This window comes from Panthera leo, chromosome A3 (assembly GCF_018350215.1).
Source record: "Panthera leo isolate Ple1 chromosome A3, P.leo_Ple1_pat1.1, whole genome shotgun sequence".
Taxonomy (NCBI): domain Eukaryota; kingdom Metazoa; phylum Chordata; class Mammalia; order Carnivora; family Felidae; genus Panthera; species Panthera leo.
In genome coordinates this window covers 66,805,083-66,827,576 of record NC_056681.1, presented here as the reverse complement: position 1 = coordinate 66,827,576, position 22,494 = coordinate 66,805,083, and the positions used below count along the sequence as shown (strand labels likewise).

At 51.1% G+C, this 22,494-nt stretch overlaps 1 protein-coding gene across 1 annotated transcript in view; it reads left to right on the top strand.

Moving 5' to 3' along the window:
* Positions 1-19,277, top strand: part of KCNK12 (potassium two pore domain channel subfamily K member 12) — a 49,455-nt gene extending 30,178 nt beyond the window's left edge. The window contains exon 2 of the mRNA XM_042930211.1: positions 18,273-19,277. Within this exon, the coding sequence (XP_042786145.1) occupies positions 18,273-19,174 (902 nt within the window). The 3' untranslated portion in view covers positions 19,175-19,277. The remainder of the gene's footprint in view (positions 1-18,272) is intronic.
* The last annotated feature ends 3,217 nt before the right edge of the window (positions 19,278-22,494 follow it).

The window sequence follows — 22,494 nt, the reverse complement described above, 5'->3', positions numbered from 1 at the left end:
CCTTTCATGTCTAGAGCCAGCTTCTCCCAGTTGCCAAATCCCAGGGAAACTGTCAGGTTTCTATCTGACTAGATCCTTCTAGAAGTCTCCAACCCCTTTCTGCCTCATTTCTGCTTCTCAAACCCTTTGTCTGCTCTAGCTTCGGTGACTTTGTTCTCTCCTGCTTTTGCGTCTTCCCCCCTTCTTTAGTCTCCTTCTGGCTACTGCCCTGTTCAGGGCCACCCCCACCTGTTTGGTGCCACAGTCTCTGAACTGGACTCCTCGATCCTGGCCCTTCAGGCTGCCCTCCACACGCCAGCCAGAGAAACTGGCTTTTTAAAATTATTTTTATTACCGTTGTGTAAAAATTTTAATAGCTAAATACTGATTGAGAGCACATGAACACTATATACAAAATACAAATTGACACGCCCTCCAATATTTCCCTGGTTATAAATGAAAAAAATCTAGGTTTGAGAGGTAGGAGGTACAAACTCTGGCTCAGACTCGAGGAAGTCAGATGTCGTGGAATTCACATCACTTCCCATAGACTTATTTCCTGGTCTGTAAAATGGGGATGATGGTGCCATTCTCCTTCCTGGGTGGTAGCAGTGGCTACATGTGATAGGACATAAACATTTGCTCTGTACACCGAAGAGCTGATGGTGGTTCTCATAATCTTAATTCCTTCTAGAATGGCATGTGATCCTCCTGATCGAGAACAAAGGTAGCGATCAGTTATTTTTAGCATCTCTGCTGCCCCTTGAAATCTACTTGAATAGTTGTATTTCTTCCTCTTTAAGACCACTAGTTTATTTGTTTATCCTTCATGCTAAAATCAAATGAGAGTGAGAGGTTTTCGGACACTCTCGGACATCTGCGTGAGTTCAACTTTTCCCCGAGAGGGTCCTTGAGAGATTTGCTGACTAATCTCTCTGTCCAGTATTTTCTTTTTTTTTTTTTTTTTCCTGCTCTCTACTACCATCTCCAGCTCCCCTGCCTCAGGGCCTTTGCTCTGGCTGCTGACTGGCCTGGAACACTCTTATCCCAGATACCTCCTTCCAATCCTTCATCAAATGTTACTCCTTAATGAGACCTGCCCTGACTCACCCCACTTCATACTGCAGTGTGCCTCCTCCCAGCCCACAGCTGGGCCAGCTCTATTTTTTTCTTTTCTCCATAGCACTTACTATTTGCTAACACAGTTTACTTGCATATTATGTTTGTACTTTATTATCCATCTCTCATGCTGAAATATAATCCTCGTGGGGGCAGGGAACTTTGTTTGAATTACTGATGAATCCCAAGGGCCTAGCACAACACCTGGCACACAGTAGGCCCTCAATAAGTATTTGTTGACCACATGAAAGCCTCCTTCACTGGCTCCTCTTCTGTCCTTTATTATTTTTGTTATTTATTTATTTATAGAAAGCACAAGTAGGGGAGAGGGACAGAGGAGAGAGAATCTTTTTTTTCTTTTAATGTTTATTTATTTTTGAGAGAGACAGAGAGACAGAGCATGATCAGGGGAGGGGTAGAGAGAGAGGGAGACACAGAATCCGAAGCAGGCTTTGGGCCCTGAGCTGTCAGCCCAGAGCCCAATGGGGGCTCAAACTCATGAACTGTGAAATCATGACCTGAGCCAAAGTCCAAATGAGCCACCCAGGCACCCCGAGGGAGGGAGGGAGGGAGGGAGGGAGAGAGGGAGAAAGGGGGAGAGAGGAGGAGAGGGGGGGGGGGGAGAGAGGGGGGGGGGAGAGAGGGAGGGGGGGGAAGAGAGGGAGAGAGGGAGGGGGAGGGAGAGAGGGAGAGGGAGAGGGAGGGAGGGAGAGATGGAGAGGGAGGGAGGGAAAGAGGGAGAGGGAGGGAGAGGGGGAGAGGGGGAGAGGGAGGGAGGGAGAGAGGGAGAGGGAGGGAGAGGGGGAGAGAGGGAGAGAGGGGGAGAGAGGGGGAGAGAGGGGGAGAGAGGGGAGAGAGGGGGAGAGAGGGGGAGAGGGGGAGAGAGGGGGAGAGAGGGGGAGAGAGGGAGGGGGAGAGAGGGAGGGGGAGAGAGGGAGGGGGAGAGAGGGAGAGGGAGAGAGGGAGAGAGAGAGGGAGAGGGAGAGGGAGAGGGAGAGGGAGAGGGAGAGGGAGAGGGAGAGGGAGAGAGAGAGAGAGAGAGAGGGGGGGGGCGGAGAGGGAGAGGGAGACAGAGAGAGACAGAGAGAGAGAATGAATCAATCTTAAGCAGGCTCCATGCTCAGCCCAGAGCCCAATGCAGGACTTAATCCCATGACCCTAGGATCATGACCTGAGCTGAAATCGAGATGTAAGTGTTCAACTGACTGAGCCACCCAGGCACCCTTCTTCTGCTCTTTAAATACTGGGGTTCCCCAGAGGCCCTCATTCTCATACAGCACACTCTCCCCGAGAAACCTTACCCACATGACCCCTGAGTCCATCTCCCAATCTCCACCTGCTTGCCTAAGGCATGTGTACTACTTAGCCAGTGGTACCATCTGTGGGAAGCCCCCAGGCCCCTTCTCCTATTTCCTGGCTTCTTGTGACATCTCCCATGCTGTCCTTTTCATCTGGTATCAGGGTCATTATTTTGAGAACAGGGGCCTTATTTTATTCATTTTTATTTATAGATTTTATTTTTTATTTTTTTAGTAATCTCTATGCCCAATGTGGGGCTTGAACTCATGACCCTGAGATCAAGTCACATGCTCTATTGAGTGAGCCAGCCAGGCACCCCTATGTCTACATTTTTTAAACGTTTTTTGGGGGAAAGTTATGATTTCAAAAGTAGTAACTATCCCCTTTGTACCACAGGGAATGTGAGATATTTATAAAAGCATACAGAAGAAAATTAAAATAAAAATCGCCCATATTTCTACAACCTAGAGGTATGTTCCACTCACAGAACTAAATACATGTGCGCACACACACACGCACATGCATATACACATATTTTTTAAGTACATTGGAAGACTTAGAAGGAATTTCCTTATTTTTTTAACGTTTCAAGATTTTATTTAAATTCTAGTTAGTTAACAGAAGGAATTTCTTTAAAAAAAAATGAATGGCTTCCAATAAAATGCTATTATGGAATGCTGAGTGCGGAACCATTTTGAGAGAGACAAAAACGGCCCCAGAAAGCCAGGAACTGGCCTGTGCTCACATCTAGGCTGGGGTGTTCTCACATTCAACGTAAGCAATTCTGCAGGACACCCGCATCACACGAGGCCTCTTTATGACTACAACGGAGTGAGATAAAACCAAGACCTATAATCACGCCCAGACACAGAGCAAATAAGAACATCACCCAAGCCACGAACATGACCAAACACCCCCCTCTGGTTACTGTGAGTGTCTTCTACTTCTTTACCAATCATAGCCATGGTTTTGCTCCATGACTCCCACCTTCTAAGTAAGAAGTATGTTTCTAATGTTTATTTATTTTTGAGAGAGAAAGAGAGGGGCAGAGAGAGAGGGAGAGAGAATCCCAAGCAGGCTCCATGCTGTCAGCTCGAGGAGGGTCTCAAACTCATGAACTATGAGATTATGACCTGAGCCGAAATCAAGAGTCAGGCGCTTAACTGACTGAGCCACCCAGGTGCCCCAGAAATATTTTTTTAGTGTTTATTTATTTTGAGTGGGAGAGAGAGAGAGCACGAGCAGGGGAGGGGCAGAGAGAGAGAGGGAGAGAGAGATCCCAAGCAGGCTCCAAGCTGTCAGTGCAGAGCCTGTCATGGGGCTCAGTCTCACAAACCATGAGATCATGACCTGAGCTGAAATCAAGAGTTGGACACTAAACCAACTGAGCCACCCAGGCGTCCCTATGTAAGAAGTATTAAAATGCCCAATCCTAGAATGATCCCTGCTACCTGAGCAAAGCCTTGCTTCCTTGAGCCCTCCCCAGATCACCTAATACAAGCTCAAATCCTAAGTAAGTCCTTTCTGATACCCACTGGCTAAGAAGCTCCACGGCTCTCCAGGATGTACATCTCCCTTGTTGCAGTGAACTTAATTTTGTTCATCTAAAGATGTGTTCCTGGTGGCCTTTGGCAGCAGGGCACAGACGATACGGTATATCACAGTATTTCCTCCCCTGTCCCACGCCTGGCACATAGCAGGTCTCAAAAACATGTTAGGTGAATTAACTCAAATGAAGGTGGAAACCATGTTTCTGGGACAGTCCCTGCTGGTGACCACTGGACACACTGCCAGTTCGGTCGGGAATTTAGCAGCTGCTCCCTGAGCACCTGCATTGTAGAGGGAGAGAGGAAATGTAAGACATGGGCTGGGTCCTCGTTGACAAGGCGACCCAGAAAAGCACAAAGAGGTAAAGAATACTCTGGGACATGGTCAGTAGTACAGGGGCCACCACAGCAGCACAGAACTAAATACCCAATGAGCTAAAGGTGCTGCCAGGTGATGAATGGACTTCAGATAAGTGTAAAGAAAAGGAAATAAGCCATTACAGACCTTGCAAGGTGGGGAAGGACAGGTGCAGAGGCATGGCATGGGGGCGGGGTGGGGGAGTGTTCGTGGCACATCTCCTAGACACTAGGTTCTGTTCAGGCTGCAGCTTTGACCATCTTGCTTGCCTCGTATCCACCAATGCGCGACACAGAGCAGGCTTTCAGTAAATTCCTGGTGAATGAGTGTGTGTGTGTGTGTGTGTATGCATAAGGCAGTGAGGGTACCCGAGGGCCTGAGGAAGAAGGTTCAAAGAGGGGAGATGATGCTAGAAAAGTGGGTCAGGGCCTGAGTGCCAGACTAAGACATTCCAGATCCTTCTGTCAACTGGGAGCTCAGTGTGGCTTGAGCAGGATAGTCCATCTAGGACAGTGTGCAGAAGGAGGGTCCCAAGTCATCAGGGCCTCTCTATGAATGGGGTGCCAAAAGCAAGGTGAGGAGAAATGTAGGATTTAGAGTCAGGCAGACCTGAGTTGGAATCCCAGTTAGGCCATTTTCTGTGATCCTGGAGAAGGTCCTTCACGGTGCCGAGCCCCAGCCTCCATCTCCTGTCACTTAGCATCTGACACACACTCATGGCGCAGACCTGTGGCAGGGGTTTTGGTCACAGTTCCCCATCACGGTATGATCGTTTGCATGTTTTAGAGCAAAATCAGTGCATTCTCTGAACCAAAGGGGAGTCGGGCTTCAAGAGGGCGAATGGAAAGAACCATGGGTGTGGGGTTTGGGACCTGTGTGCTGGTGTTCTTTCATTACTTGACTTCTCTGGGCCTGGTTTCCTCACCTGAATAAGGACCAGAAGCACTTGCTCCAGGAATTTCTCCGGGGGTACAACTTGGAAAGCACCAGCAGAGTGCCGGGCATGGGCTAGGGCTCCATACCAGTCCCTCCATCCCTCACCTCCCGTGAGCCGGTGGTCACCCACCCTTCCCCGTAGGCAGCTGAGAGCACAATGTGCAGTAGGAGCTGCCCTGCCCCATTTGGAGGAGACGGCACCCCTGATCCCTTGGCCTCAGTCCTGGGGCCACAGGTCCAATCCCTCCTGACACAGCCAGGCCCTAACAGAGGCCCCTGTGCCAAGCGAGGCACCGTGACACAGCCCCTCTAGCTTGTTTGCCAGCCCACAGGGCAGGGGGCATGTCAGCAGGCACCGGGGCAGACACAGGGGTCTGTGGGGACCCCAAGAGCGTTTCCCCAGGTCCGGCTCTCAACACTGGGCTTGTCTGTCTCTAGCACTCTCTGGAGCAGCCCACAGCCCTCCTTCTGTGAGGAGAGGTGCGGGGGGAGGAGAGGGGGTGGGGGGAGCCACGTGCTGGGACAGCCCCTCACACAGATCAGGGCCTTGAAGAGCACCCCTGTGCACAAAGAGCCTCGGAATCCAGCTTCCCAGGCACTTGGCCCCCTTCCCTGCATCTCTCCTCCTTCAAATGTGCCTTGCAGCTCCATGGGCAGGGGTGAAGGATGGGAAGCTGAGCTTCTCCAGGCGCACGAAAACGGAATTGGCCGAGAGGCGGGGGAACTGTCGGTGGGAGAGCACGATTCTGCCTTACAGGAACCACCATGGGCTTTAAAACCTCTGCTCCTCTATGATACAGGATTTGAGGTGACAGGAGATTCAGGTGATGTTGTAGTGACACTTCCAAGCAGGGTTGACACACCTGCTTTCTCCCCACAACCATGTCTGCCTGAAAGGTGAGCTCTCAAGCTCCTCACCACAGCCCCGTGGGGAGGGAACCCACCCTTCCCCCCTCCTCCCCCCTCCCCCACCTCTCCTGAGGTCCAGGAGCAAGGCCAGGGCGGCCTTTGGCTTCCCCCATCTCACTGCGCCCTCTCCAGGCTCCTGTTGGCCAGGCCTCTGTCCCATCAGAGACCGCTCCTCACTTCCCCTGGCCTTGGATCCAGCCTTCTCCCACAACCCTGGGCTGAGGCTAGGGCTCTGCTCTTTGGGGAGGGTGGGGGGCAGGAGGGGCAGTGATCTCATCCCCCAAAAGGATTAGTCATGAGAGAGGCAGGGACAGATCTGGGGGGCAGGACGCAGGATGGGCTCCATGTAAATGACTCATCTTCCCGCCAGCTCCGTGGGGCCTGGGTTTGACAGCTGCTCCCGGGGAGAGGTTGTTAAGCAGGAGCTACCCGGAGGCAGGAGTAGTTAACCGGCTTTTAATAACTCATTTTGCTGAATGATTTCTGGTGAGAAGAGAAAAACCTTAATCCCACAGAAGCAGCACAGAGTGGGAGGAGGTTCAAGTCAGCCCGGCTGGCTGGGAACGCCCATGCCAAGGTTCAAAACTGGTTCTCGGGGTCACTTGCCCATTGCTCACAGTTTACCAAAACTTTTCTAACGTTAAACATCACTGGCCTGCAGCGCTCAGCCTTCTTTTCCCAGCCCCCAGCCCCCTGCCGTCTAAGCCACCCCCAACTGCTCTCCTGTTCTCATCAAGAATTATCCCAGAGGCCCCCACAGAACAACCCAAAAGCAAACAGGAGAATGAGGAGGGGCCCACATTCTCCAGGTGCTTTGCTGGCAGTGCCTCTTTGTCCTGAGTCATGGGGCGTCTGGTACGAGCTCAGCCCCACGCTCAGCTGTGGAAAGAAGGGGACCAGGAGCTGCTGTCCTCGAGAAACTGTCCATCTGGTTTGCAATTGAGAGAAATCCACAAGTGCCAACAAATACAGCAGCCCACGGTCTTGGCTTTTCCATAACGGTCCCGTTTTCTAGGATCCTGCCATGCGAATTTGGGGGATTGGAGAAGGCAGTGCCTCCCTCTAGCTGGGCCTCCCACCCCGCACAAGGCCAGAGCCTGAAGCGAGTCCAGAGGGTGCTGTCACTCACCTGAAACTGCCCAGCAAACTGAGGCCCAGGGAGGTAAAAGCAGGCAGTGGTAGAGTCGGTCTTAGGTGTGTGGATGGGGAGCTCTTTCTTGCCGCTGAAACTTCTGGTCACGGCTCACCCCTGGCTTCCACGTTTCACCCGATGCACCTGAGCTGTGATGGAAGGGCCGTGCCTCTCCCGTGCTGTTTGCCAATTAAGCTCGCTGCTTTGTGAACACTCAGCATGTCCCAGGTGCTGCGGGAGGCGTGTGGGAACCATCTCTTCACGGACTCCTCACAGTAACCTTCCGAGGTAGGCAGTCAGCAGGCCATTTTTAGAGGGAGAAGTAACCTGTCCGTGTTGCCGCATTCACAAGTGAGGCATGCGCCTGACGCCACAGCCTCTGCTCCCAGTCTCTGCTGTCGGCTCTCCAAGAAAGGTGACGTTGGCCCTTCCCAAGCCTGCAGGAATGGAGACATGCCAATTTTGTCTTCTGTAGCGTGAAGTTTCCAGAGCTTGTAAGTTTGTACAAAGGCAGGGCATGTTGCCGGATGTCAGGCTCAGATGCTGGAGAAGCTTCTGGAGGTGCCCCTGGAGGTGTTTCTAGAGGCCTCATTCCCACAGTGTTCCCATAGTTCAGCCTGAGAACAAGGTGGATGGGAAGTTCTCCCACATCGTCCCCTTCCTTCCACATGGTCACCTGTTCCATAGGCGAGCGTTACTGGATACTGTGGGCCAGGCTGAGCCCCTTGCACACCCGGCCCGGTGCCCGGCACCTTCCCAGTAGACATGCTTTTCTCAGACCCAGGCCTCAGCTTCCTCCCTCTCCAAACTCCACTCCCTCCCCAAAACACACCCTTCTGGACTGAACACAAATACACCTTCCTCCATAAGTCTTTCCCAGACCCTCCACGGGGAGGACCTCAGCCCCAGTACTGACCTATGCTGGTCCGGGCGCACCTGGGTACTGGGGACAGTTTTAAGTTCCCCCAGTGATTCTCTTGCATAGCCAGAGTGAAGAACCACTGTTCGAGCCACAAGCAACCGACCTCCCTTTCTTCCAAACTCCCCTGCGTTTGACTCTCTCCTTTATCACATCGCAAGCTCTTTCCTCCACATTCACCTCCTGGCTCTGCAGCTTGTTCTGTGATCTGGGCAAGTTATTTAACCTCGGTGTCTTTATCTACTAAGTGTGAGCGCATTTACTAATCTCACAAATGGAGATGATAATAATTCCCACTGTGGTTCATCACATCTAAGATTATAAATGCACCATCGATTAGAAATGCACCATTATTGTGTACCATTAAGAATTTAAAATGTTGCCAAATAAACCATGCCAGGTCATTGACTGTAGGAAGCATCCTGATTTCAAGAATGTTAAAATTCAAGGGAAAAAAAGCTGTGACTTAGAGTAAATGAAAGCCAGTGCCTCATGGAGTCGTGAGGATGAAATGCATGGATATACATGAAGTCTTGGCACAGTGCCTGGAAATAGTGAGGGCTCAATACATGTCAGCTATTATTATCCCCCTCCACGTCTTTATTCCTCACTGAATGCTTTAGTGACTTTCCCCCACCATTCTTTCAGCCCCAGCTCTCCCAAAATATTCGGGGCTTACCCAAGCTGGTTAGTTGTCCCCCAAGCCCCCCCGCCACAGCCCGAGGGTCCAGGGCTGAGGCTCATGTCCCAGGGAAATCTTTCTGGCCTGATGCCTTCTCAAGTGTCCAACCTTCCTCCAAGAAGAAGCTCCTTCCTTCTCCCTGAGAGTCAGTGTCTTGGCACTGGCCACAGAGCAGCCCAATGGCATTCCACCTTCCACCCCCCAGCCCACCCCGAGTCTCCCACTGCTCCCTGCTTACCTGGTCGGGGGGGTGGGGGGGAACGGGACACGGGAAGGCCTGGCTGCTAACGTAGCCTTGGGCAAGACCCAGCCTCCTTGATATTAAAGTGAGGCTGTTCAGAGGCATCTGGGTGGCTCAGTCAGTTAAGCATCCAACTTCGGCTCAGATCATAATCTCACGGTTTGTGAGTTCGAGCCCCACATCAGGCTCTGTGCTGACAGCTCGTAGCCCGGAGCCTGCTTTGGATTCTATGTCTCCCTCTCTCTCTGCCCCTCCCCTGCTTGTGCTCTGTCTCTCAAAATAAATAAATGTTAAAAAAAATTTTTTTAAAGGGAGGCTGTTCATCCTTCTACCAGCCAGTCAGGAAGGATCAAATGAGATGGCTTCCCAGGGGATTGTGCCAAGCAGACAAGCGGAGCCCTGGTTAGGGTCATCAGATTGAGCACATAAAAATACAGGACACCTAGTTATATTTGAATTTCAGATAAATAATGAATCTTCTTTAGTGTAAATGTGACCCATGCAATGTTTGGGACATACTTACACCAAAAAATGATTCGTTATTTATCTGAAATTCATATTTAACTGGGAGTTCTGGCTTTTTAAAATATTTAATTATGAGAGGGAGAGAGCAAGCACACACACACATACACACTGTGGAGGGTCAGAGAGAGAAGGAGACAATCTCAAGCAGGCTCCATGCTGTCAGTGCAGAGCCTGGTGCTGCGCTTGAACTCCTGAACCATGAGATCATGACCTGAACTGAAATCAAGAATTGGACACTTAACTGACTGAGCCACCCAGGAGCCCCGGAAGTTCTGTATTTTATCTGGCAATGCTAATGAGTCTCCTTGCCCATCCCTGCCCACTGACTCCACATCTCAGCTTTCCTACTGTCTCTGGTATTTAACTCTCACCCTTGAGAGATTCTTGAAATTTTTACTTTCAGTCATTCAGTCAACAAATAACTATCAGTGCCTACTTTACATAAGGTTCCTTTGTCCGCTGTAGAGCACAGAAAGATTCATAATAAATCTTTATTTAGGACTTATTAATGTGCTAGGCACTAAATATTCTGCATATACTTAACTCAAAACAAAAAATTATTGAGGCAGTTATATTATCTCCATTTTACAGATGAGGAAATTGAGGCTCAGAGAGGTTAATTGGTGGAACTAGATTCAAACCTGAGCAACCTAGTTCCAAATAGCCAATTACGATGTGGTCCCACCTGCCAGGGATTCCCTGTCTCATTGTGGAGACAGGCCCCAAAAGGTAATTGATGCTGTAAGTCATCTGTGCTCGCTACTCAGGATTCACTGACCAGCTGCAGCGGCATCACTGGATGCCAGGTTACAAATGCAGAATCAGAAACCCCGCCCTAGAATTCAACAAGATCCCCAGGCGGGTCCTAGGCAAACCAGTTTGAGAATCCCTGCTCCAAACCAGCAGAGGGAGAGTCTATTTATTCACTCGACAAGCTGAGCTCCAGCACGTTCTGCATCCCAGGGGCTATTCCAGGCACCGCATTGTCACGGTGACTGTTGAAAATGTGGGTACTCCTCAAGCGCTTTTAAAAATGTCTTATCCTCAATTCTTCCTGAGGGTGGAGTGCAGCATTTCCCAAAGATTATTCTTTGAAACACTCAAGTCACCTGAGGTGATTAAATACAGTCTATGGTCCAGTTAGTGTGGGGAACACTGGAGAGTGCCAGCACAGCCTACTCGGATTCATAAGTCACATTAACATAAGTGCTCTGAAAAGTCCTACCATAAATAAACATGTTGCCCTTACATCCACCTTTTTTTTTTTTTTTTTTAATTTTAGGAATTCTCCTCTCCCCACCACCATTAAGCATGTTTTATCATCTTAAGGAGCATTTTTTTTTAATGTTTACTTATTTTTGAGAGAGACAGAGCATGAGCAGGGGAGGGGCAGAGAGAGAGGGAGACAGAGGATCCCAGCAGGCTCCACACTGTCAGCACAGAGCCCGATGCGGGGCTCAAACTCATCAACTGTGAGATCACGACCTGAGCCGAAGTCGGAGGCTTAACCGACAGAGCCACCCAGGCTCACCTTGAGGAGCATACTTTGGCATAGTGTATTACAGTTTACAAAGAGAGTTCACATTGGGGGGAGGGGGGGTTTACGTTGTACAGATGAAATTGAGGCTTAGAGAAGTTAGTGGTAGCAATTTGCTTCACGCTTGCCTGATAGAGGCCACAACGGAGGTCATAACTTCCAGTTCAACTCTGGTTCTATTTCCTGGACACTGAGCTGCTCACCCAGGCCCTCAAACCATCACACCAGTTGGAGTATGTTTGGTGGCATGTAATGGAAGGTGTAAGCAGGCAAAGGGGTTTATGGGCTCAAGCAATGGGAAGGCTGGAGGTAGGTGGGGCAGCATGGCCAGTTTGATTTGACAGCTCACTGGGGCCATGAAAGCCCCATTTCTTTCTGGCTGCCTCCACTCAGCCTCCTGCAGTGTCAGCTTCATCTAAGGCTGGCCCCACCTCATGGCCACAGATGGCTGCCAACTACTCCTGGGGCCAGGGCAGCTCTAGAGCGAGAAATCTTTTAACCCGGGAACTATCAGAGAAACTCTTCTTTGAGCTGATTCACTTGAATGAAGTCACGTGTCCACTCCTACACCAATCTCTGTAGCCATAAAAGTGTCCTGCACTGATTGGTTTAGGCTTATCCATCCTTGAGCCAGTCATGGTAAGGGACTGGTAATCTCGATTGGCCTAGACTAACAGAGCCCACTCCTGATGCTCAGTCAGTTCTTCCAGTGGCCTGGCTGCCTCCTATAGGAGTTGGAGGTGGGAGGTGTTGTTAAGGAGACAGCCACAATATCCACAAGTGTTTTAAGCTGCTTGAAATTTAAATCAACAGAGCACCACAATATACCCTTTAAATATCTTACAATTTTATGTATTAATTATACCTCAGTAAGCCAATTTTTTAAAGGAATTTAAATCAAAATATTTGAAATTGGGCAGATTCCAACCAGTAGGACATACAGGGCTACCTTATCACATTTTTTTCTAAAGAAAGGGCTTTAGCCCGCCTGCATCAGAATCATCTGAAAACATTTGCTAAAATGTAGATTCCTGGGCCCTTTTCATGACGCACTAAATAAACTTCTGGAGTGGGAATCTGCATTTTGTTAGTACCACATTCTAACTGAGCTAACCAACCTCTGCTTTGGAATCTGCCCTTTAATCATTTTAATCATACATCTCAGTTGCTTGGATCAGCCCTGATTTATGGCTTTCCTGGTGTAATGATGATCAGTGCCCCTTTTACTCTCAAAAGTATACTGGATTGGACTATATATTATATCTCCCCTTCTCTAAGTTGACACTGTAGAGCCAGCAGAAAATGTACCCCAGGTAAAGAGCGAAGACTCCCCAGCCTTCTGCCACAATGGAAAGGGCTTCAGAGTCAGCTCAGCCACTTACAAACGGAAACTCAGCCGGTACCTTCACCTCCCTTAGCTCATGTCCTTATTAAAGCTGATGATGCCTGCCTCCCAGGGTGGTTGGGGGATCGGATGAGAGGACAAGTGTCCAGTGTCCAGCATGGACACTGCCAGCCAGGGGTACCCGATACAGATCAGTACGGGCCTCTCCATCTCGATTCCAGCCTCTTTGAGCTGAACTCCAGAGGCCCCGTCACCAGAGCCCCAATTGCAAAGGCGGCACCAGACAGGCTGTGGGAACGAGCTTCACAGTTTTTGTCAAAGTGGCATAATAAAGCCCCCAAGTGTCTGCTCTTTGCAAACTGGGATGGCAGATCAATTGTGGCATAAACAAAACAGCAGGCTTGGTGTGAACCTGGGGACAGATTACGCCTCTGCAGGGTGTGATTGGGGGAAGGAGGGGACTCTCAGGGTGCCTGGGGTTGCCTTTTTCTGGCTGAGGCTTAAGGCCCCTCTCCGGAGCCAGCCTGGCTCCCCACAGATTGCCAGAGCTTGAGGGACTGCTACTCCACTCTGAGAAGCAGCACCAGGCACATAACCCACAGCCCTGACCCCAAGGCCTCAGTGCCCCCAGAGCTCTGAGCCTATCGGTGTCAATGGGGAAGGACGGTAAACTGCCACCTATCTCCTGGGCAGAGCAGACGGACAGTGTTGTATGTAGGAAAGCAAAAGGAGGTGTCGTGGGCACAGAGCCAGACCTCAGGAATAGGGCTGGTGGGAGGGACACTTGCATTGGGTGCTCCTGTGCTGGCAGAGAAACTCCTGACCTGCCTGTCCCCTTCCTTCTGGGCCGACGGTGCCACAGCCAGTCAAGCATTTGGCACCATTTTGGGCCTGTGGTCATGGCCATGACGAGACCCCAGAACAAGTTCTGGCTCAGACTCTGTGGGGGCATCGGAGAAAAGCTGTGCCCTGGCCCAGGGGTGAGCCTGCAGAGCAGAGGAGTAGATGAGTACTAAACCTCTAAGAAGGCAGCCCAGATACTCTGAGGGCAGGGACCGCATCTGTCCGGTTTTCCAACATACCCCGAGCCTAGCACAAAGTCGACCAAGCTGTGTTTCTGAAGGAGTGAACAGGTGGATGTCCATCTTCCTGCAGCGTATCTAGCTGTGGCCTTATGGGGGCCCTAGGATAAGGCCATAACCCTCTGGGGAGGGAGAATGGTCAGTGGGAAACATGTCACATTCTCAGCCACATTCTCAGTCATGAAGGGAAGAGACAAATCCTCAACAGGGAACCCAGACTCTGGAAGGGGGCCAGGAATCCAGACATGGGGGAGTTTGGAGGAATCTGAGGCTGCTCCTGGTGGCCTGGCCTTTGACTCAGGGGGGTAGGTCAGCTACGGGTAGTCCTGTGAGGACCCCAAGGGACAGATGAGCCACCAGCCAGACTGTTAGCCAAAAGTACAGGCCCCCCTGTATGGCATGCCTCCTGCTGTCCCTAACCAAGCCCTGGGGCATCTGGTTCTAAAGCCTTGCTTGTCTTAGCTGTGCCACTGGAGAGGTGATGCATCCACCTCAGTGGGAACGTTAAAGGAGGAGCCGTGGCCCCTCTCCCCAGCAATGGTCCAGGGAAAGAGAGCCACAGGGGACAGAGGACTCTTAGGGACACGAGTCATGACTCAGGGTCAGCCAGCCTCCCCGGGGGAAAGTGCTCTCTTGGCTGCCAGCCTTGGAGGACTGAAATGAGCCGTTACAGTTGGAAAGGAGGCCCTGCAGTGCTCTCAGAAGGCAGTCTGGGGTTGGTGGAAAGAACATGAATGTTAGACAGCAACAGACCTGGATTTCAGGCACAGCTTCCCTGCTCTGTGCTGTGAGGCCTTGACAACTACCTAACCCCTTGGTGAGTGGGGTGTCCCTCCCCCACAGCTGTGGCCAAGATGGAGTGAGGCGAGAAAGGACTGTGGGCTCGAGCCGGGGGCTTTGCTGCAGCAAGTGAATCCAGGTGGAACCAGTTTATCCAGTGGCCTGACACAGAAGTGACCTTGTCTTCATCTGCTGTCTTAAGGAACTTCCCTTCGGATCCCTTCAGGTCTTGGGCAGATGCTAGAGTTTTCCAATCAGCCTTTTTTTTTTTTTTTTTTTTTAAGTACCATTAGTCTTAAAATTGAAACTCATTCTCAGGTATCCAGTCCCATCTAAATCCAATATAAATCCAGTCTTTAAGTTCACTTCTAATCAAAGATCAGCTTCTCCCTCCAGCTCCATGTCTGGCCCTCAGCTCAGGGGCCTGTGGGGGGAGGGCAGTCTGTTGGCTCGGTCTGACATCATTGGTGCCACTATAATCCTTTCTTACCTATTGCCCACTGTTAGACATACCCTTTCATGGGGCCTATCTATGGGTTTTTGGAGACCACCCACAGGGCCCACTGTTCTGCACCATTCCCTCAGTGGGGGCACCCTCTCCATCCTACCTCCTGGGAGTGCCTCAAATGCTGTCCCAGCACCCCATCTCCTAGCCTCTTATTGCTAGAGGCCCCTCCACCCAGCAGCAACCCTCTTGGGCAGAATGTCTTCAGACCTGGCTGCCTTCTGCACATCCACTTGACCCTGTCACTCTCAGTGACCTGTGTGTCACTCTCACACAGCCTTGATGCAACAAGCATCTGAAGTGCAGACTGCTCCCCTCTTCCCACCTCTGTCTGTGTGGCCTGCTCCAGTCAGCCTCTCACCCAGAGAACTCTCCAGCACAGCTTCAAACTCTAGGAGATACCTCTGACTCTCCCAGAACTCTCACTATACTCCATCCAGGGGTCCTGGATGGGCCTGCCTAGTTCTGCAGGTCAGCTAGCCTCTGGGAAGCTAACTGCCAGCTCCCCTCTAGCTGCAGGCGAGGTGTTCTTGACCGCACCCCCATCACTTGGCCTGGGGGTAGGTGGAGGATGCCACAGCACCTCCTACTATGACAACCACTCTGCTACTTCATGACCATCTCCCGTTATCCCTGAATAACTTCCAGCCTTTCCATGTAGCCCAGGGCTGAGGGGTGCTAGTCACCAGACCCATTTTGATCTAGTAATTCTGCATAAATGCATCTAGAACTTCTCTTTCCAATAGGGGATAATGTGCCACGTGTCACTCTTAGCTTTGAGACTTCAGCTAAAAATCCTAAAGATTAGGAAAATCCCATTCAGTATTCTCTTAGGCAAATTAATTTTCCAGGCTCAGGACTTTCCATTTCTTCAGGAATCTAGCAAAGTGATCCCCTATTAGAGGTGCTGTTTTTCCTCAATGTGTAGAAACAGTGTCAGGTAGAATGGTCTAAGACCAGGCTAGAAGCCAGGACATGTGTAAGGTATGTGTTCCCAACAAGCTATAGATCATGTCACTTTTGCCCCTGCTCCCTCACTTACACAGCGAGAGATCAAAATTAAGGTCCCTTACAGTTAACAATCTAGCAGGTTTAAAATTTTTTTTAATGTTTATTTATTTTTGAGAGAGGGAGAGCCAGAGACAGAGCACGAGCGGGAGAGGGGCAGAGGGAGATGGAGACACAGAATCTGAAGCAGGCTCCAGGCTCTGAGCTGTCAGCACAGAGCCCGATGTGGGGCTCGAACTCGCAAGCTGTGAGATCATGACCTGAGCCAAAGTCGGACACTCAACTGACAGAGCCACCCAGGTGCCCCATAGCAGTTTTTTAAAAAGTTTTTCTTATCATAAGAGTACCAAAAAAAGTCACAAGGCACATGGTTAGACAATTATACAACACCCATGTAACCACTACCCAGATTAACATTTCTGGCACCCCAGAGGCCCTGTGTCCCCTCCCGTTTATTACCCCTGCCATCCCCAGAGGAAACCCCAACTCTGACTTTTATTGAAATCACTTCCTTGATTTTCCTTATAATTTTACCAACCAAGAATGCATCCCTAAAAAAATTACTATAGTTTGGTTTTGCCTGGTTTTGAATTTGAATTTTTTATAAATGGAATAATACAGAATGCATTCTGTGTTCAGCTTCTTTAACAATTTTGTGAGATTCATTCATATTATTGCAAGTAGCTGTGGTTCATGCTTTCTCATTGCTGCAGAGTATTTCCTTGTAGGAACAGACTGACTTAGTTGTGGACAATTGGGTTATCAATCCAGGACTTTATATAAATGTGCACATGCAAACAAGCGTGCACACACACACGCACACACACAAATACAAATACTCTCACTCCACATATAACCATATAGATTCAAAGCTGATTTCTTTACGAATTCAAGAACTTGGATTTGGCTTTGAAGTGTGGAAAAATCCGTTAAATTGCTTACACTGCTAATATTTTGTTGTTTTTTTCACTCTCTTGTGGCCCAAATCTGAATCTAAGGATATAATCCATCCTCCTCAACATGGGTATTGTTATAGCTTTTCTCCTAAATTAAGTTATTAAGCATAAGATGAAGATCGTGGTCAGGCAATTGAGATTTCCTCCAGGGAATCTCAAGAATGATTAGCATAGAGGCTAAGGAATTACTGGAAAAAAATCTTTTACCTCTGGCTTTTTTAAGGAAATAGTAAACCAAGTGAGACAGAAGTCTTCAGCACCCAGTTCCCAGGGCTGGCTTCACCCCACTAGCAGCACACAGGCAGCCCCTCTGACAGGGCACCTAAATTTAACAGGGATGCCCCTGAACTTTTGCTGCAGAGGTGGGAAAGGTGCCATGGTGCTGTTTGGACAGATGATCTATTTCCAGCTCAGACTCCGAGCAGCAGTGAATATTTGTGCAAAGAAATTAAACCCCCTTCCGAAACCAGAGTGGGTTATGGGTCCCACAGAGAGCCCACAGCCCACAGCCAGCTGAGCACGCAGGTGGGAGGGCAGAGCTGCCCGGGAGGGCAAGGGAAGCCAAGCCCTGGTGGGAAGCCAAGCCTTCAGCAGAAATCAAATGATAAAGAATCTCCTTTAAAGCCTGTGCTTTGAACAAGTGGACACGTTAAGGCTTAATTATGAACTAAAAGCAATAAATAGCTGCCCAGGCACAGAACAGGCCTCCCAGGACAAAAGTGACCCCAGACACATGGCAGCATAGGACCCTGCTGGGCCACCACCTTTCCCTTGGCCACAAGTCTGAGCAAGGGTGATGGTGGTCCTTGGATGAGAAAGATACCCAATGACACCCAATGGTAGAGCCAGCTCACTCCCTGAATGTTGTGGACTCATTCTCAAGCTTTTTGTCAGTTTCATAAACCCTCTTTTCAGAGACCATCACACATAGCCACCTGGACTGAACACACTGTACCTGGTCCCTAGTAATCCCAGATCAAATGAAGTCTTTATGGAATTGTGTCCTAAGGAGGCCCACGTGTGCCATTGGTTACATTTAAAAAAAAAAAAAATTGAGGGGTGGGAGAGCAGGTGACATCTCTTTGTAGGCTTTGTAGGTATCTCAATGGTTTGCACCCATACAGTGGTTTCATTTCACGAGTCTTTATGGGTCCTTCCTAGTGACCATCCTGCCCACCCATCTTGATCCACAGACCCCAAGACGAGGAGCCACATCTCTGCCATCAGTTTAGGCGTTGCCCCAATCAGGAACCACGCCGCCAAGGGCGAGAAATGTCTAAGTACTGTTTCCCCTCCCCCGAGTGATGCCACTCGGTAGGAGCCGCGTCAACACCTATGTACGCCCGGCTCCCCCGCCCAGTGGGCACCACCTGCCCAGCCAGGACCTCACTGACCCTTGCCCTGTCTCCACAGGTTTTGGCATGACCACCCCCGCGACGGTAGGCGGGAAGGCCTTCCTCATCGCCTACGGGCTGTTCGGCTGCGCCGGAACCATCCTGTTCTTCAACCTCTTCCTGGAGCGCATCATCTCTCTGCTGGCCTTCATCATGCGCGCCTGCAGGGAGCGCCAGTTGCGCCGCAGCGGCCTGCTGCCCGCCACCTTCCGCCGCGGCTCGGCGCTCTCGGAGGCCGACTGCCTGGCGGGCTGGAAGCCTTCGGTGTACCACGTGCTGCTGATCCTGGGCCTGTTCGCCGTGCTGCTGTCGTGCTGCGCCTCGGCCATGTACACCAGCGTGGAGGGCTGGGACTACGTGGACTCGCTCTACTTCTGCTTCGTCACCTTCAGCACCATCGGCTTCGGGGACCTGGTGAGCAGCCAGCACGCCGCCTACCGGAACCAGGGGCTCTACCGCCTGGGCAACTTCCTCTTCATCCTGCTCGGCGTGTGCTGCATCTACTCGCTCTTCAACGTCATCTCCATCCTCATCAAGCAGGTGCTCAACTGGATGCTGCGCAAGCTGAGCTGCCGCTGCTGCGCGCGCTGCTGCCCGGCGCCCGGAGCGCCCCTGGCCCGGCGCAACGCCATCACCCCGGGCTCCCGGCTGCGCCGCCGCCTGGCCGCGCTCGGCGCCGACCCCGCGGCCCGCGACAGCGACGCCGAGGGCCGCCGCCTGTCGGGCGAGCTCATCTCCATGCGCGACCTCACGGCCTCCAACAAGGTGTCACTGGCGCTGCTGCAGAAGCAGCTGTCCGAGACGGCCAACGGCTACCCGCGCAGCGTGTGCGTCAACACGCGCCAGAACGGCTTCTCAGGAGGCGTAGGCGCGCTGGGCATCATGAACAACCGGCTGGCCGAGACCAGCGCCTCCAGGTAGACCGCCCGGCCGCGCCACGGACCCTCGGCGGGCTGGCGTGCCGCCGGCCGTGGTTTGCTTTCCTTCTCTCAGACGCTGGCGCTTTCTTAATCTTTATCCAATAAAATCAAACCAAAAAAAAAAAAAATTTTTTTTTAAAGAAATACTATTTGGCCAGGCCTGATGTTATCCAGGGCAGGTTTTGGGGGAGCCTGTTTTCCTCGTGGGTCCCCTCGTGAAGAACGGTGGCTCCCAGCAGATTCTCCTCCAGGGAGAGAGAAAGTGGCACCTCAGACCCCCACCAGGTGCGTACCGCAGCCAGGAGAGGGCCATCCCTGGGTTTTGCGGACTGGCACTGAACCCAATCCCCATGCACATAAGCAGCCGGCAACCCCAAAGCATATGGTGCAACTTCTCCTGGCTCTGAATTACCTCCGCAGCATTTAGAATCCTGGCCCAGCCTAGCAGCTTCCTTCTGGTCGTCAGAAGTGATGTAGTCACAGTTTTGACAGGTGGGGGTGGGGAGAGCCATATGTTGCCTACCGATGTATATAAATAGAACAGCCGCTACACACGGAGAATGGTGTAGTATTATGCAATGAGATGAAACATAGCACCAACTTGCGGACTGTGGCATTTCCCCGAGATTTAGAAATTGGGATGGTAAGGGGCTCAGCTGGCCTTTCTCAGCCTGGAGTTAGTGCACTTAGCACACAGGGCAGCTACTTCCAATGCCGAAAACCCAGAGTGGACGGCAGGGCAGGGAGCAGGGGAGCACTAGGGCTGTAGGAGCCCTGCTTTGCTTCAGCCAGCTGATCTTTGAGGCTCCAGGCACATCTCAGAACCCCCCAACCCTCCTTTCTCTCACCAGCGCTGTCCTTGGGAATGCTTTTCATTACTAACCAGGAATGTCTGAGTCTTCTCAGACGAGATCTTGCTTTGTTGGTGTGGATTTTGTTTCTTAACTCCCATTGAGCAGTTCATTCTTCCCCTTTTAGAGAACCTGAGGGTGCAGAGTGCAGTCCCCAGAACCCCTTTCTCCTCCTCTCTGAGTCAGGGCTCTGCAGGACCAGGCTCTACCTCACCAGAAAGCAGCCATCATGCAAATGTTAGAGAATCTGGCTCCAGAGCCCATAATGTTTGGGGGACAGATCCCATTCTAAACCCTGTTTGGCCCCCACTGACAATCAAGTGGATTTTTCTCCATGCACAGTCTGTATTGGAGGTGGAGGAAGGCAGGAGGTAGGGAGCTGATGGAATGGGTGGATGGAAGCGGTTTTAGAGTTAAAGTTTTGCTTGGGATGATCCTTAAGCTGAGGGACGCCCTCTGCTGCATAGAGGTCACTGAACTGAAGGAAGGTCAGATGCTGCCTTCATTGAAAGGCTGGGGGTCTTGGACTGTAAATGAATAATGCTCTTTCAGCCCATTTTCCTCATCTGAAAAGAAGGTCCCAAGGACACATGCAACAGAAACAATGTGACACACCAATATATACAGCTTCTGATAGGAAGTCTTACTTCTAAGACTCCTAAAGCACCAGGACACCTCACACTGTCTGCCTGAGAGGCATGGAAAGCCGTGAAATCTGCACCCCCTGGCCTCCAAGGAAGCATATGTGCCTGGAACACACACGCACGCACACACACACACACACACACACACACACACACACACACAGCATTAAGAGTCATGCTTGAATGTCAGCCTCCCCTTTCTCCTTCCCGTTCATGACAAGAAGGGAAAAATGTATTGGGATATGAATGATTCTCTAGCTTCGGGGAGCTAATTTCTAACTCAGATTAGGATTGGGACTTAAACACAGCTCCTAATCTGAGGGTAAACCAGTGACACAGAGCAGCCAGGAGAGAGGACAGTCTTGCTAGATCCTGAAGGGTAGGCTTCCAGAGAGGATTCGCCATGACTGTCACTCAGGCCCGCTGGTGAGCACCCCACCCCTGCCCCACCTGAGCCGTGGCTTTAGTCCCACTGCAGTGACTGCACACTCAGAGGCACAAGTGCTCTAGGCCAAGGCCCTCTCACAGGATCTAGAAGTAAAGTGTCATGTTTATCCCTCCAAATGAAGGAAAGCTGAAAAGGCATCCAGTTAGAGGTGTCACCCAGGCAACGAGCAATAACTTGGGGATCTGAAGCATACAGAGGGGGTGAGAGATCCCCATGATAGAGGCATCTAGATCATGAGGACTTAATAACAGGCAAAATAGAAGCCAACCCAGAGGAAGTGAGCCCCAGCAACGGCACAGGAAGCTTAAGACCTAGCTATCGAGGTTCTTTGAGCTAGACAGGCCAAAGACGTGTCCAAGCCATCCCCCTGACCAGTGCTCAGGACTGCACAGAACCGTGTCTCTGCAGGAGGAGCAGGACCTGCCTACAGAGAAGAACTCAAGACCTTCCTTGGCAGTCTTCTCTGTCAGGAGTGCTTCCTAAAGTCTATCCTAAATTGCTCATGCTGCAGCCTTAGCTGTTTTCACTTCTCCTATGTTCTGCCTTTGGAAGGAGACCATTGTAAGCAGTTTAAGCAAGCTGCTGAAGGAGCCTTAAGCATGGCTTATGGGGGCAGGGAAGAGAGCCTCCCCTCTCACCAACCTCCCAGAGAAACACCAGCCTCCAGCATACTAAGGTAGCTCAGGATCCAGGGCCATGCTCATATTTTTGCCCATGTTCCCCTAGTTCCCCACCCAAATTCAGTATGTCATTGTCCTTCACTTCAGGCCAGAGGGCTCAGTGCTCCAAATGCCAGGGGCTGCTTCTCTGGAAAAGCTGGGCTCCCAAAGTTAGGGGGATTGATGGAGCCTAGACCCATACCTACAGACTTATGTGGCATCCTTCTTGAGGGTGAGCCCTGAGAACCAGGACCGGGGTCCTACCATCATTTCAGGAATAGTGACACTGATAGGGACCCCTTTCTTTGGTGCAGGTTCTTCTGAACCTCAGGCCCCATAAGAAAGGGCTCCCCATTCGCTTAGATACTGTGGCCCATCCCACCATGCAGGACTCTCCAGTTTGACCCAAAGTTGGTAGCTCGCTGCAGTCTGCCGTTGTCCCTGCTCCTCAGGTTGCTGCCTCACCTTAAGCCCCTACTCACCCCTCCCAGGCTGGGACTATGGGTCCCTAAGCAGCCCTTGACACCCGCTGTGGCCACACAGAGGCCAGGGTCTTAGTGAGCAGCTGGGACTTCTCAGAGATGAGCAGGCAAATAAAGAAGCCACCCTTGATGTCCTTGCTTGCTAATAAGGCCAGGTGGTCAGGCTCTTCTGTCCTTTGATTGAAGCCAGAGCCTCTGGGCCTGGAGAAGGAGTCAGAAGGCTCAGGTAGTGTCATG